At 39.4% G+C, this 16,104-nt stretch overlaps 1 protein-coding gene across 1 annotated transcript in view; it reads left to right on the top strand.

Annotated features, from left to right (window-relative positions):
- RIT2 (Ras like without CAAX 2) overlaps positions 1-15,151 on the top strand; it is a 185,788-nt gene extending 170,637 nt beyond the window's left edge. Inside the window, exon 6 of the mRNA XM_032096914.1 lies at positions 13,390-15,151. Coding sequence (XP_031952805.1) covers positions 13,390-13,617 — 228 coding nt within the window. The 3' untranslated portion in view covers positions 13,618-15,151. The remainder of the gene's footprint in view (positions 1-13,389) is intronic.
- Positions 15,152-16,104: the final 953 nt, after the last annotated feature.

Here is a 16,104-nt window from a genome sequence, read left to right as displayed (position 1 = left end):
AGAAATCCCCAACATGATCTTGGGGTAGAGCACAAAAGAGGAACAGAAAACGCTGAGTCACCTGAGCTTGTGGATTTGTTCAGCCTGATGGATTGAATGGAATCTCATTCATCTTAGAATGAAGACAAAACCATTGGTGATGGAAAACGAAATTATGAGAAAAAGTTTTTAAAAAATTTTGCTGAACAAAAAAATGTCAGTAATTATGAGGGTTGTTTTGAGGGTTTTGTTTTGGCTTTTTTTCATAATAAGAGTGTTCAAGCAGTGAAAGCCCCCAGAAAGGGTGAGCATTTTCCTTCCTTAGAATAAGGAATTTCAGTGCTTGACTGACTGCTATATGAGTGAGCTGTCCCAGGTGGACCCACTATGAGCAGGAGTTTGCACTAGGTAACCTTCAGAGTTCTCTTCTATATGAAACTGCTCTATGATTCTTTGATTTCCATACATCTTTCAGTGGAAAATATTTAATTCCACCTTGAAAAATTTGTGTCAACCATAGCAACTGCCTCTTCTTTCTAAAACGGGATCTACATTTACTTTTCCACATCTTTTTCTCAAAGATATTATACCTATCCTCTTATTAATATTCCTTTCACCACATAAAACAAAACTTTACCACAGGCAGTCGTCATTTTCCAAACCATTTAATAACACTCATTTTATTTCTACAGGTAAAAAAATAATGTGGTGATAGCATGTCCTGAATTGCTAGTGACAGTAACTGTTAAGGCTTCAAGCACTTAGTGTTCTTCACCAGCTGTTGCTTTTAACACCAGCAATTTTGTTCCCCTAAATCTAGTCTTATATATGTGTTTAAGAAAATTAAAGAAAAACAGTCATTAGAGAAAAGTAAGCAAGATTCCTGGGGAAAAAAAAAAAGTGTTGTTGTCTGTCTTTGTCATCGTCATACCTGGATGTCACAAGTTTGCTGATGACACCAAGCTGTGTGGTGAGGTCACACGCTGAAGGGAAGGGATGTCATCCAGAGGGATGGGCTGGAGAGGTGGGACCATGTGAACCTCATGAAGTTCAACAAGGCCAAGTGCCAGGGGTAATCGGAATACAAAAATACAGGCAAACAGAGAATGGTTTGAGAGAAGACCTGGGGAGAAGGACTTGGGGGGTGTTGGTTGATGAGAAGCTCCACATGACCCAGCCATGTGCACTGGCAGCCCAGAAAGTCCCAACCATGTCCTGGGCTGCATCAAGAGAAGGGTGACAGCCTTGGAGCAACCTGATCTAGTGGAAGGTGTCTTGCCCTTCCTGCCCAAGGGATTGGAAGAAGATAAGAACTTTTCAGTCCCTTCCAACACAGACCATTCTATGATGATTCTGACATTTCCACTCCATAGTCTGAGCCGTAGTGTTGCTCATTCAGGCATGGACATCAACCTGCACAGGTTCCAGATTTGTGAAACAGCCATCATGATTATCAGGGATTAAATACTGATAATATTTAATCAGCCAGATCAAGTTACCCCTGAGAAACCATATCTTTCTCCCCCCCCACCCTTAATACTATTCATGTTTTAGTGTATTATTTGAACATACAACTTAATGTATTCTTTTCATAGTATTATTTATGCATTTATCATATCTTCTTTGTTATCTGTTTCCTGACTTTCGTTTTCAACCTCTTTTGTCATTTTCACTCTTTTCTCTATGGAGGATGCAGAAGCAGTGGTTCACTTGGCTGGTTACAGCCCACCATTTTTTCCTTTAAAAAATTTCTCAAAAGCCTTGAGGAAAGGGTATCCTGGCTTGCAGCATCTACACATTCTGTGTTTTCACCTTTTCACTGCCATTTCCAGAGTCTGGCTAGACTGAAGGTTTGGAATGAATCAGCTGTATGCAGCATGGGAAATAAATAAATGTCAGAAACCACTTCCAATCTGCAGAGGAGCTGATGCTGAATTCCTCCCAGGACTGAAGGGACTCTATAGAACAGTGTTTTGTCAGCATCCACATCCAAGGTTTTCTGCAAGGCCAACATTTTCTGCCAGAAATAATGGAGAGGTTTGACATGATCCCAGCAGCATTTGTGGTCTATGTGTGTTTTTGTGTGTAGATGCATATACACACATGCTGCTGGGTAAACTAAACTACAGCTTTATCACTGGTTGGCTGAAAATTCTATTACTCTGTGTAAGAATATGAGTTTATCAGTTACAATAATAATTTGAGCTCACAGGGTGTGTTAAAATAATAGCTTTTATACATCAAGAGTATCTGCATAACTGGAAGGATACATCATGGATAAAAGAGGTTAAACAGATGCTTCTAGCAAGGAATTTCTTCCATTTTGTTTGTTAAGACTCTGTTTTCTCATTCTACCCTGAAGCTAGCATAATGAAGATGTACTCTGTCTTCCTCCCCTCCACCATCCTTCCACCTTTACTCTTCTGCTTCTCTCTTCTCTGTTTATTATATCCTTTCTCTGAGGCAATAAATAAGAAGAGGAATTCTTGTTTTGGCTTCAGCAAAAAACCACTAAAATTCTAGGAAAAAACTCTCGTCATTGACCCTCAAGCACCACCTCTAAGTTTCTGTTAGTAAGTGGTCCAACACTTCTTGGGGATGTAAGCAAGAAAGTTTGGTGCTCTATTGCCCAGAGTTAAGATTCTGCCAGCTGTTAGCTGCTACTTTGGTTACTTTAAGGTGCTCAGTCCTATTACAAATCAAAGCCCATGGGCAGGAACCACAAAAGGGTTATCCACAGAAAGTGCCCCCTGAACAAGGAGCTTGCCAACAGGACAAGTTAACCACACATACATGAACAAGTTACCACAATCTTAACCTGCAGCAGAAGCAAGGTAATTTGAGCGAGGTTAGCAGGAAATAAGAAAGCTTGATATGTCTAATTAGCTGAATATGTTCTTACAGCTCTTCCTACCCACCAGCCATTTAAGATTTTTAATTTTTCTCCCTCTGCACATTCATTTTTCGTTGTTATGCCCTTCATAAGCAGTTCTCCATACTTAAGATTTTGTTATGCATTGTCCATGTGGCAAGTCACATCACATGACGGAACTTAATACTCCTTATTCAGCTGTCATTCCTAGTTTGACATCCCTGTGTCATGGGTCTCTGGCTTTAAATGTTCCTCTGACCACAGAAAACCACTCTGCTCATCCATGAAGCTCTCCTTTCAGCACACTAGAAAGGAGCTGAAAAAGAAAGGCTCCATAAAGCTCCCATAATTTTTTCAATCAATTCATATTCTGCAAAAGTGTAAAATTTTCCCTGAATTAATATTGACATGGGGAAGATCAATGCCATTAGTTTAATAAAGATACTCCGCAATATTTCCTGTAATGAGATTGTTTGACAAACCTTCCTAATAAACTTCAAAATTACTAAACCCTCAAAATTAATTACATGTTCCAGGAAAAACAACCACAGTGATTCACCACTCCCATTTTCTGACATATCATCCCCCTCTCATTGCATCCTGTAACTTTTTGTTTTAAAAGCAACTCAAGTAAATCCTCTTTTCATTGCATTGACGATCTTTTTTCTTTAAAAAGCAACTCAAGTAAAAGATGGAAGGGTGAAACATTGTTCTGTAGACTATGCATAAGACACTTTGATATCTCATATATTTCAACACGTGCTTGTTTCAGTAAATGATTTCTAAAAAAGAAAAAGATCTACTGCAGTCCAAATCTTTATAAATCCATTATAAATTCTTCCTCTGCCTCCCTTCTGTTGAACACTCACTTCAGCAGCCTGGATAGAATCCCTGAATCCCAGCAGACCACAACTGCATGGAGATGAAAGGAGGAAGGAGAGATTTCTTGCAATTTTCTTTTCGCTGCCAGAAAATTAACATGGTGTTCCCTGTCTGCCTGCAGTCTGGATCTGGGAGTATGTTTAGATGTGAAAACTGTACAGAATATATGTGTGCTGCACTCAGAAGTGGTGTGAAGCAATGTGTGCTGTTAGGACAAGCAACACTCTTTACTGCATATTTGTTTTGACCCTTTTATTCCAGTGTTGGAAACTCATATTAAGCTTAGGCAAAAGGGGATTTTCAGAACTTAATTCCAGTATTCTGTCCATCTGTCTAAAAATGAGACATTTATATTAAGACAAGCTTTTGCTGCTTTGGCTCAAAAGATTATTCCACTTCTGTGAATCAATAATATTTTTGTTTTGTTGTGGGGTGGTTTTTTTCTTAATTTACAGTTCTTGTTTGCAGCCATATGTATAAACATGCAAAAATAAATATACACCTGTTTCTGCCTCTTCTTTGATTTGAATGTAGGTCTCCAGATCTCTTTCTGGTTGCCTTCAAATTTCTTGAGCTGTATTTCCCAATCTTCAGCAGACAACAGAGGAAAATAGAACACTGAAAGCGGAGTCCTGATCTTCCCTTCTTGCTGACTCCTTCTTTATTATCTTTTCATGTCAATTGAGTGTTTTCAGGACATAATATTGCTGTTAGAGGCAAAATAATGTAATATCGGGGAGATTTGCAAAGGCTACCAGGAATTAAGTTTATTTACTCAGTCCCCAGTGTGCTTAGTGACTGTGTCCTTATGAAGAACTGAATTCAAGTAATGTATGTAATGCCTAACACATAAATGAAAATACCTTACACGAGTATACAGATAGACGAAAGATATGGAGGCTGTCTCTACTGGACTGATAGTCAACTTATGCTCACAAAACAATAGAAATCAGAGTTAAAATAAGGAATGAATGCCACTAATTTTCTATTTGCTTAAAATAAAGTCTAAAATGTACATTTGAAGCTCTTTTTACATGTAATTTTTTTAAAATAACCATCTGCTCTTAGCAGATGATAATTGATTTATTTGTTGTTGCTTAAAAAAAAAAAATTGAAAAGATTTTCTTTTCTTGTGAAAATAACATTTCAATTCCTAGATTTCTTTTTTCCGTTACAAGAAACAGCAGATGTCCTTGTGAAACTGATGTAAAAATATCTGCTTTTTGCAACCTTCTTATGGCCATCTATGTCTTCAGCTGAGCGTTGCAATCAAAGAACCTTTAAAGATGATGGACAATTTGGAAAATTGTCAGATCTCTGAAAAATGCTTTGAGCAATTGACCTGAACTTATTCATCTTGAAGACTGATGCTAAGGATTTAACACTTCCACATTCTCTTCAAATTAGACCCAGAGCTATTGCTGAGTGATGCAGGATCATGTGGCTTTGAGTATCCAATTCAGTCACATCCTGAGGCCATCTCTTTAGAAACATTTCCTGATGTAAAGATGCTTTAGCCCACTCATCAGTCATGCTTTTGACAAGATAAAGTCAAAAGAGTACAGTCTGTAGTAGAGAAGAACAACTTCAAAGTCTAACCTGCAGACAGCACCCTGATACCAGAGTGATTCTTACATGAAATGAGATGTTGATTCAGTTATTTAGCATTATACCTGTGAAATAGTGAAATAACATTGTCACAAACTGGAAACAATAGACCGAAATGTGCTTTGCTGGCTTTGCAGCTAAGCAACTGCATGGAGTATGTTTATCTGCACTGCAAACATTTACCGAAAGCAGGAATGAAATAACCTGGAGGAATAGCTCCTATGTCACAAGAATATTCTAGATCCAAGAGGTGGAAAATAACAAAATTCCAAAAAGAAGAGAAAGGCTAGACAGATATTAGTAATCTTCATCACAAAAGATGTTAAAAATCTGCAGAAATTATTCAAGTGTAAATTGAATCGAGAATCTTTTTGCATATGAAAATGAGTGAGAGATGTATTTATCAAAATAGCTAGTGTTAGCTTAGAGTTTTTTGTAAGAGTGCAGTAATTGCTATAGCAGTCAGAAAGTGTCAGTCTAATCTAAGAGAGGTCAATAGTGAATGACATAAGAACAAGTGTTCAGTGATGATTCATCAGATTTCTTTCAAAACCCCCAACAATTTGCAGTTCCCTTGGATCAAATAAGAGCATGTTTCTGCCTTGCTCAGAACAGACTAAGCTGTGTTCCAGGTCACAGATTAGTGACTAACCAGGTAAGAATTACATAATTGGGGACAGATCAATCTCTCTGGTTTTGCCTAAAAATTTATTTTTTGTCGAGACCATTAAATGGCTTTCCTTTAAAAAATGACCAAATTAATTTTACAATCCCACACTCTCCACCCTCCACCTGCTAAAAATAAGACCCAAAGCTCATTACAGAAATGCTGGACAATGCTATTATTTTTTGCATTGCTAAAACTGCATTTTTCTTCCTGTCCATTCCTTTCTTTCTTCCTAAATCAAAGTCCAAGTTATGAGGGGAAGGGAAGGAATATCTCAGCCTCTGTAATGTGAATTTCTCCAGAAGTTAGAGCAGCTGAGGATGAGATATGCATTGCTGGGCCGTGTGCTATATTTCCATGACATCGAGGCTCTTCAGGGCGCAAGTTCACACAGCAAAACTTTATCTTCTCCTTGGCCCAGTCTGCTAATCCTGCCTACACCCATGCCCATTCAAGTTAGACTCCATTCTGGTCACCAAAAATGCTTTAGTGTGAAACTAGCAAAAAAGTATCACAGAGTGACAAGGTCGAAAGGAAAGAATAGAAAATTCTTATAAGACACGTCACTCTAGGGAGGGAGAAGGAGGTGCAGAACTAATTGCAACACCTTCATGATAATAATTAATCCTGTGGTCTCGTAGTCTAGAAAGACAGCAAATCTGAGCCTGCAGAATTGCCTGCCATGAAGCTGAAGAGAGGTTTGTCCAACTGATTTCTTCTGAAGACTTCCAAATGGTTTTAAGAGTAATGCGTTGACATGAAAACCTCCTTTCACATTTTTGCACCATGCTACTCATTACCTGTTCAGCCTGCTGAAAAGAGGGTTGCTTAGCCAGGGACTGAGGGAAAAAAGTAAGGTGCACTTGTTAGGTCGAATGAAAAATGCTGGCTTGTGACAGTGGAAACTAGTTGTGAATTCCAGTGGAATCCTGGCCAAGTCAAATGGATACCTGCAGTGTTTACATTGGGGAATGGGACCATACATGAAGGTTGAAATGTTTATGTTTTCAGAAGAAAAAGTTTCAACATTATACTTTAAAGCAGTAACTCACTTAAAATTAAGTTAAAATTTTGCAAGAAAGCAGAATGTTTGATGTTGAGGGAGGTAGAAACAGGAGGTTTTAATGACAAGGATTTCTGCTTAACTTTTGCATTTGCTGTGCACTTGTTTAGACCTGAAACATAGCCATATTGAATGTCTGGCCACAAAATGTCATGCTGATTCCTCACAAACCCTAGTCTTCTGCATTTTTTTCAGAATAAATTGATTTTGAATTGATCTTGGTTTTTCCACTTCTTTCAGAAACGTCATTGCTCAGTGGCAAGAATATGATAGGCAGTTTATAAGTGTAAAGATCTGAAGAGAGAGAAGAAGGGTAAAAAGCCTTGGAACACTTTTTTATTTTCTTTTAAAAGATATTCCATGACATGTATTATGTGAACAAATAACAACAATGCTGCTTGTCTTAAGAAGACAGAAAGATTTATTTTTCCTGTTTTTTATGTTTCTGCTCATGTTTTCAACTCAAGCCACTGCTGTAATAACCAAGTGTTTGAGCTTTGACCTGAAAAACAGCATTTCACACTTGGAAAGATCCTTATACCAGCCTGCAGGAAGTCTCTGCCAGCATGCCTCTTGATACAACACTTGTCCAAGGAAAAGAATTAATAACTGTCAAAACTGATGTAGGTATAATGGGTCTGCTCTTGGGTTAGTGGTTTGGGCTGCATGTTTCTGAAAACAGGATTCAAATATATACAGCAAATGCCTTTGGCTGTAAGAAAGGCAGGTGGCAATATAGGAGAAATCAGCTCAGCCTTTGCTGGGCACAGTCCTATCCACCGAAATGAAGAGCTTTTCCCTGTTCCAGGGAACCAGCAGTAGAATGGGAGAAAAAGGCCTCAAGTTGCACAAGAAAAGGTTTGGATTGGATAGTACTAAAAGTATCTTCACTGAAAGGGTGGTCAGGCACAGGATCAGGCTGCCCAGGACACTGGTGGAGTCACTGTTCCTGTAAATGTTCAAAAGACATGTAGATGTGGCACTTCAGAACATGGTTTAGTGGCTGGTTTGGCAGTGTAGCATTAACAGGTGGACTTGGTAAACTTAGAGGTCTTTTCCAACTTAAATGATTCCTTGATTATATGAACAATGAGAAAACTCACAGTTGCTCTGTGGGAGTGTCTTAAGCATAAAATTAGTGGTCAGTGCTGGGATCAAAAAAAAAATCACTGCTCATGTCAGTCAACACCCATTCTTTTCTGTTTTGTTGTCCGGGATGGCATTCTCTTTCTAGACCCGTGAGATTACTTTTCTCTTTTTCTTTTGTCAAAGTTACTTATTAGAGACTGAGAAAACTGCGAATAATTTTGATGTCCACAGCTCTTTCTTCTAATATGTTATGGGTTTATGCCTGTACCAAAAGCTTATGATGTTTGTCCTGATGTGCTGATGGAACGGGCTGTGATGGGGAGGGACCCAAACATGTGCATGGACTCTTCCTGATTGCCTGCCTGTCTCTAAACAGATTGATATCCAAGTGCTAATAAACAGCTTGGCAGCTGGTTCTTCTTTTCTGGAACAGGACTTGCTGAGAAACAGAAAAAAAATCCACTAGACATGGAGGGAAGGATATCGATCTTTACAGGACGTTATTCAGACATTTTCCTACTCTGGAGGGAAGGATATGGATCTTTACAGGACGTTATTCAGACATTTTCCTACTCCTATTCATGGTTTTTCCTATTCCTTTTTTAATTTACTGTGGTGCAAACAAGGCTGCTCAATATGCTGCTTCCCTTCCTCTTCAGTATCTTTTCCTTACAACTCTCATATGTTATTGCTTGTCAAAAATGCAGATCATGATCAAAACCAACAGAAATTTCTCCTATTTTTCTCAGTGGGATTTAGATGAGCACTCTGTTGAGCAACATGTGTACCCTTCTGTCTCTGATCTAGACCATGTCCCTCCAGAAAAAAGAAAATAAATACTCATAGAACAATATAATTATCCAGAATTATATAAGTAAGTTATATGATGACTACCAGCGTAGAAGTCTGTAAGAGAAATTTAGGAGAGTCCTTGCAACACTCAGCATTTCACCTACAACCTCCAGGTCTCTCCATGGCAATCTGGAGGTCCCAGTTATGAGGGGAAAACTGCAAAAGCCATCTGGAGTAGACCATGCTGTTGTAGGGATGAGATGCACAAGCAGAAATGCACTGCTTCCCTGCCTGAAGACCACCACTATCTCACCCAAGATGAAGCTGTTAACTCTGATAGTATGATCGTCACCAGTGAAATCTACTTTGGGGTCCTTCTGTTGCTGCCATGACCAATGGAGGTAACAAAGCTGAATACAAAATAATTTGATCCTGATGGAGATTTTCCAGCTAATGACAGTCCAAGGGCAGAGGCAGACTATTGATCTGTTTCATTTCTCTGCACTTTTCACCTCAGAAACAGGTATTCAGGTATTTTTATCTTCTGCCCATGGGGGCCAGTGATTGCTAGGGTCTCCCCAACCACCACCCAGCCCAGGTGGTATTGTGCAGGAGCTGACCTTAGTAGGGAACTGGCTGTCTTAAAGAAGGCAGCTCATCCATCACAGTTTTCATGGGCTGTCAGTGTTGCATTTAATCTCCCTTGTAATTTTCCAGGGGAAGTTTGAAAAAGCCACAAACAGAATCCTAATGCTTTATAATGAGGTTTGTAGCCAGCGAATGCTTCCCCTCAGGATGAAGCAGTGATGTGTTCTAGCTGCCCTCAGCTATGCAGAGATGGGAAATTCCAAACGCAACCTACAGTCCCATGTGCTGTTCACAGCCCACATGCTGTCGGAACGCATATATCTTTACCAGAAAAGATTCAGTTATATGTTGTCACAGGTATATCTTCCCTCACAACTCACACATGCTCTCAGAAATGGGCACTCAGAATCATGCATTTTACAAGAAAGACTTTTTTCCAGGGAGTGACACATCATGTCTATGAGGTTTCATTCTCATTTTATGGATTTGGGGGATTTTGCTCATTGTTTGTAGAGCAAATTTCAAGTCCTTCTTCTGTAACTCCTGATCAAAACCCCACTCAGACAACCACAGTTTTTAAAAGTTTGAATCAAACTCAGGAAAATTCTCTCAGCTCTTAAATTTTCATTTTTCATTATGTTCACTACACCCATCTTCCACCTTCATTCCCTTCTTAAGGTTTACCAGCACAAAAATGAGCTAAGTTGGAATCAATATGACCAGAATTATACTCTTGGAAACAATGCCAGATTCAATCAAGGAGGGTTACTCTAAGAATGAGATATAAAGCTCTGCTTCCCAGACATATATTCAATAGAATGACCTCTCTCCCTGACCTGTCTGTCTGTGTCACACTGACAGATCATATCTGCCATTGATACAGACCCATCGAAGCTTCAGTTTGTCAACAAGACCCTGGGTTGTCCAGATCTGGAATGTATTTCTATGACATAGAAATTCTCTTCTGGCAATAAGATGGGAACAGGGTAAATCCCTGGAATTATGCGGGCCTCAGTCACCTCATCAAAGTTTATCCCTTGTTTCTCATTCCATAGGTGTCTAGCCTCTTGACCTAATGATGAACCAAAAGAAAAATTTGTATTTTTTTCCTCTAGACACCTCTTTATATTTATAGATTCTCCAGCAAACAGATTAGTTAAATTACTATATCTATATTCATCAGTGCTAGAAGCAGTAATGATAATTATTACAACATTATATGTTTTCAGCCTTGAAGCTGAAAAACATCAGCTAATTGTCCTGAAATTGTTTTTGCCAGGTGTCCTCCTCATGCTGAATTAGCTCATAAAATTTCACCAAGACAGTTAATCAGTTCCTTAGGGTAAGACTTAAGAAAAATACCATGATTTGAAATGAACTATCACCATTAATAACTTCAATGTTGTCTCAGTAATTTGACAGGAAACTGGGGTCCAAAACCAAACTTTAGTTTTATAGAAACCCAGCCAAATTTGGCCAGGTTGCTAACCTCCAGCCACAAAGATATTGGGAGGAAGTTTTTTACATTATTTAATTCTCCTGAGTAGTCTTCATTTCTCACAGCTCTTAGCAGTCTTGTTTCATTACAGAGCATAGCATGTCTTCCTTGCAGGGCGGAGAAAACATAGTTTTAGTCCTAGAAAAGAAAAAAAAAAAGAAAGAAAAGGTGTAACAAAGGAGGAGCAAAGTGGGGTAAAGACTAGAAATTCACAGAGAATAATAATTTTTATATTTGATATTATTGTACTGACAGCCTCATTATATTTACAGCCTTACCATTCTTTAACATAGGGATGTTTCAGTTCATGTGGATTTTTTCTTCCTTTTAGGTAATGAAAGTATGAAATCTTCATTGAAACTGCAGCTCTGTGCAATCATTTACTCAGAACTGTAGCATCTTTAAAAAAATAAAATAAAAAAAAATTCCTCCTTCAGCTCAAAGAATAGCAAGGAAAAAAAAGATTATTATAAAGTCCAAAATAAACCAAAATAGTCTTCTATCCAGACAATCAATTTCTCAATAGTGCCCAATAGACATATTGAATCATGCATTTTGCTTACACAGCTGCCCAGAGAAAAACAAGGACCATATTGCTACCCATCTCTTTTTGGAAAAGGTTGGCAATTATAGCAGTTGGAAAGTGGTAACCATCTTTCATTGTGTCAGTAAGTATTATTCAGGTTGGCATGCAACCTCCCTGCTTAGCCTCACAATATTCTTAATTAAATTAAGGTTGTACCTGGAGCATAGAGGACTGATCCTTGCAAATGTTACAGTGTTTGTGATTCAATGCAAAGGTGATGGTGAGGAATTCTGTGGTCTATGTTATGCAGGTACATGCTCGGTGCAGATTTATCTCCAGGCTGGAATTAACTGATTTTTTGTTTCATCCCAAATCCTGTTTTTCACCGTATCCAGCCTTGCTGATAAGTGGAATAAATGCAATGAGGTGGTGTCATAATTTAGTCCTAAAGGGCATTTTCTTTATGGTAGGTATGCGAGCGTGTGTTTGTATCTTGAATTGTAGGGGTTTATTTCGCTAATAAATATAAATGGCACTTTGGGTGCGTGAAGCTAGAAATCAGGAAAGAAAAAGGAAAACGAACAACAACAGCAAAGTACCAAGATGAGTTTTGTGGTAGACAGTAGCAATTGAGATTTTCCATAGCCTATTGTGTAGCCTTTCACAAGGCTGCCTCAAAGCACTGTTTTGCCTTTTTTAAGGAAGTTTGGAAAGTGACTTGAATAAATCATGATATTCAAATGCAAATAAAAACAAAGCCTGAGATTTCTGACCTCTGAGAATTTGAATATACACCATACGTGTAAGTCATACAATTCATTTATTCAGATTTATGTTCAAATACTGAGAAGAAAGGACAGTCTATTGGCTGGGAAGCTGGGTTAACATTTAGAAGCTCATAGGGTTTGCTCTGTGTTTTGCTGTGGACTTGCTGCATGTTATTGGATGAGCTCCCAAAGTGTAAAAAGCACCTTAAGTGGCAGGCAGTGACAGCCCTCATGATATGCATTTAAGCTCTATTTGAAGCACACGTTAATCAGCATGCTGAGCACCCTTCCATTTAGCAGGCTGGCAGGTCAAATGCCAAGAGATAGCCAATATGGAAATTTCAGAAAAACGATCCCTGCTTCAGAAGTCAGGCAGGTGAAAAGAGCTTGTCTCGCTTCCCTCTAGGTTCGTACAGATCCTCAAAATACAGACATATTTCCCACACGCTCTACAAGAGCAGTAAGTACACAAAGCCACTTAGGGAAGATGAGCTGAAAAACAAATAGATTTTGGGTCTTCATACAGCTCAGGTATGAGCTCAGTGATAGGATTACAGGCCTGCAAAGACCAAAACACTCCAAGGCATGCTCAGAAATTAATGTGACTGAAAAACATTAAGGTATGAAAGCTGGTGTGCTTAAAGAGTCAAGTTGCCTCCAGGATTAGGTTAATGCTCAACAAAGATTTTCTAGGGCCTTAATGCTATGTAAGTCTTTCTAGTCATCCATTCCAGCCCATAGAATAAATGTACCAGCACTGTCAAACCAAAGGATTACTGTGCTAAAGAGAGGAAATACATGTAAAAATTGATGCATCAGAATTAGAGACATAATATACCCGAGCAAATGAATATTGCCAGTCTGCTCTGTTCAAATATCTCATGAATTCAGCCTGATCTTTTCACTCTTGAATCTTCTCTGTCGGATGCTGTCAGATTGTTTTCCTGGTCAGTGATTTACAGGATCAAAGAAGTCAGACTATATATATTGTAATGTTCTCATGTTGGTTAATGTTTTGTGTATTAGGCAATATTTATGGAATTTTATTTCCTTTGTAGGTTTCAACTGAAGAAGGAATGAGCTTAGCCAGAGAATATTCCTGCTCCTTTTTTGAGACTTCAGCTGCACTCCGCTTCTACATTGATGATGTCTTTCATGGACTAGTGAGGGAAATTCGAAGGAAGGAGTCCTCACTGTCCATGATAGAGAAGAAAATGAAGAGGAAGGATAGTCTGTGGTGGAAACTGAAGGGATCCCTGAAGAAAAAAAAGGAAAGTACAACCTGATGGCAATTCTCCATGAGCCACTCATCAGGAGCTCACCACAGTAACCTGTAATAGTTCAAAAAGGCAGCATTGACACAGCATCTTCCAGGCCAGGTCCTGGAGTTGCTTCCCTTCAGCTCTCATGCAGAAGTTGCTCCTTGAAGGCCCCCATGGTTTCCCTGTGGCTCTTCTGTTCTATAGTGTCATTTAGCATACCCTCTTGTACCTTTTCTGCAACTCTGAGTGGAGAAAATACTGTGTTTTTTAACGTGTGTTCCATGGCCGGTCTTCAAATGCTATGAGTTACGCCAGCATCCAAGGCAGAACTAGTTTCCACCAGCTCTAGGACAATGGATACAATAATTGCCACCTCTCTGCATGCACAGGTCATTTCTCCATCCCAGGAATGAATGACGTTGATTTCAATGGACATTTTGACTGTTTAAGGACTTTGGGATCTGACCTTCAGCTTTGCATTCACATGTAGGTTTAGGGTTAGAGTGTGCTTGGCCTGCACGCCCGTGTCTGTGTGTGAGCGTGTCTGTGAACCAGGCCCAAAGGGAACCCTGGGGACTCACAGTTCTGACCCTGTAGTGCCCTATCCCCATTGTGTCCTGTCCAGTTAGCAGGCAGGATTTGCAAGCAGAGTACAAGTCATGCACCAGCCCTGCAGAGGCTGCAGGGATACTGGTCTGTCTCCTCTGAGCTGTACTTGCCAGGGCTGGCTGGCAGAGGTACCATGTCCTACAGACATGCAGTGCATTAAATCATGCAAGAGTTTGTGTTGGAAAGGAACTTTTAAAGGTCACCTAGTCCAAACCTCTACAGCAAACAGGGACACCTCCAACTCGATCAGGTTGCCCAGAACCCTGTTCAGGCTGGATGTTTCCAGGGATGGGGCATCCACCACCAGTCTGGACATCCTGCGCCAGTGCTTCAGCCACACTCCCTTGTCCCACCAAGGAGCTCACAACTGCTCTGTCTGTCCGATGAGTCCCAGAGCCCTCCCTGGAGCAGTGCAGCTCTGTCCCAGCATGTAACAGCATCTGTGATGTAGCATCCAGCCCTTGACTTACTAGAGAATTGCATCAGCTCAATCATCATTGCTCACAACCCTTGACCATCCAACTGAACCACTTGATTAATCAGTTGGACAAGAGTTTTAAATATCCCTTTTTAAAGCTGGCATGAAGTAGAGTCTATGCTCCTGAAAGTTTTTTTTCCCCTTGGAGTTCTTTTACTGTTGTTGCTATTTATAAATTTTACAGATAGAATATCCATAAGTTTTGTCAAAAATAAAGATTGTGATTTCCATGGAGCCATACTAGTAGTCAGTGTCATTTGTGTCTGTCCCGGAGAGATAACGGATATAACAAAAAAAATATGTATCTTTGTTAGTAAATGTTCCTTTTTTCACTTTTTTTCTGTGGCTATTTTACAGGGTTTTAACCAATTATATTTTGCATAATCTGGGTGGGAGTAGACTAGTTGTAAAAGTTGGAAAGGTTATGGTATTGTGAATAACTTCAGCTCATTAAAATCTGACGTTTTGCTCTCCACGCTCCCTTCCTTTCAAGGGAATCTGGTGATATTTTTTGACTTGTCGAAAATCTCCCATCAAAAGTAATGCTGTTTTCTATGTTGTTAGATACCATATTTCTATTTGAGAAAGATTATTTCAGAGGAATAAAAATACATGTACACATTCAAGGTGAATTTTCTGTTTCCTGCCTCTGAAAGCTACAATCTGCATTTATACCATTGTAATTACTATTATTATTTTATATGTTTTGCCACAGAGATTTTAGGTCAGGCGTCCTAGAGAAGAAAACATGCACTTGTCCAAAGGGTTTATGAGCTAAGTATTGGTGGAGGGACAACGGGAGGCTGCACTGAACAGATGGCAGCTATGAGACAATAAATAACAAGGGGAAACATCTGTGTCTGTTCCAATCCTGCACACTGCATAGAGGGGAATGAAGCAGTCATTCCCTGTGTAAGAGAGCATAGAAATTACCACCCTGAGAAACCTTGAGGGATGGTCTTTGTTCTTTTCAGGCAGATGCCTGAGCTTTGAGTCAATTGAAAATCATTTACTGTTGGTTATGTCATTTCACCGCCCCCTGCTGAGGGATGTATAAGATCAGCATGGACTTGGTTCTGCATTTTTAGGGGTACTTTGGTTCAAGTCAGTTTGTAAGACAAAAAAAGATTGCAGAAGATGGCAAATATTAAGCCTAAGTCTAATATTAAGCCTTAAATGGATTAAATTAATTAAATATGCCCATTCACTAGCATTAAGGTCATCTGGCATAGAGCAACATCTTTCCATATTGCTAAACTCTCTTAGCCTTCACAGCAGGGTTACCACACACACAAGCTGCTCTTGGAAGTGGTTCCTGGACTGTGGCAGGTTCTGTGCCATGCTGGGCAACAGGTCACAAAAGTGCTGGTCTTCCGTGGTCTGAAATCAAAATAAGCATCATTCTAAAAGTTTGGCAGTATAGA

This window comes from Corvus moneduloides, chromosome Z (assembly GCF_009650955.1).
Source record: "Corvus moneduloides isolate bCorMon1 chromosome Z, bCorMon1.pri, whole genome shotgun sequence".
Taxonomy (NCBI): domain Eukaryota; kingdom Metazoa; phylum Chordata; class Aves; order Passeriformes; family Corvidae; genus Corvus; species Corvus moneduloides.
The sequence above is the reverse complement of the archived record's forward strand: the minus strand, read 5'-3'. Positions and strand labels throughout refer to the sequence as shown.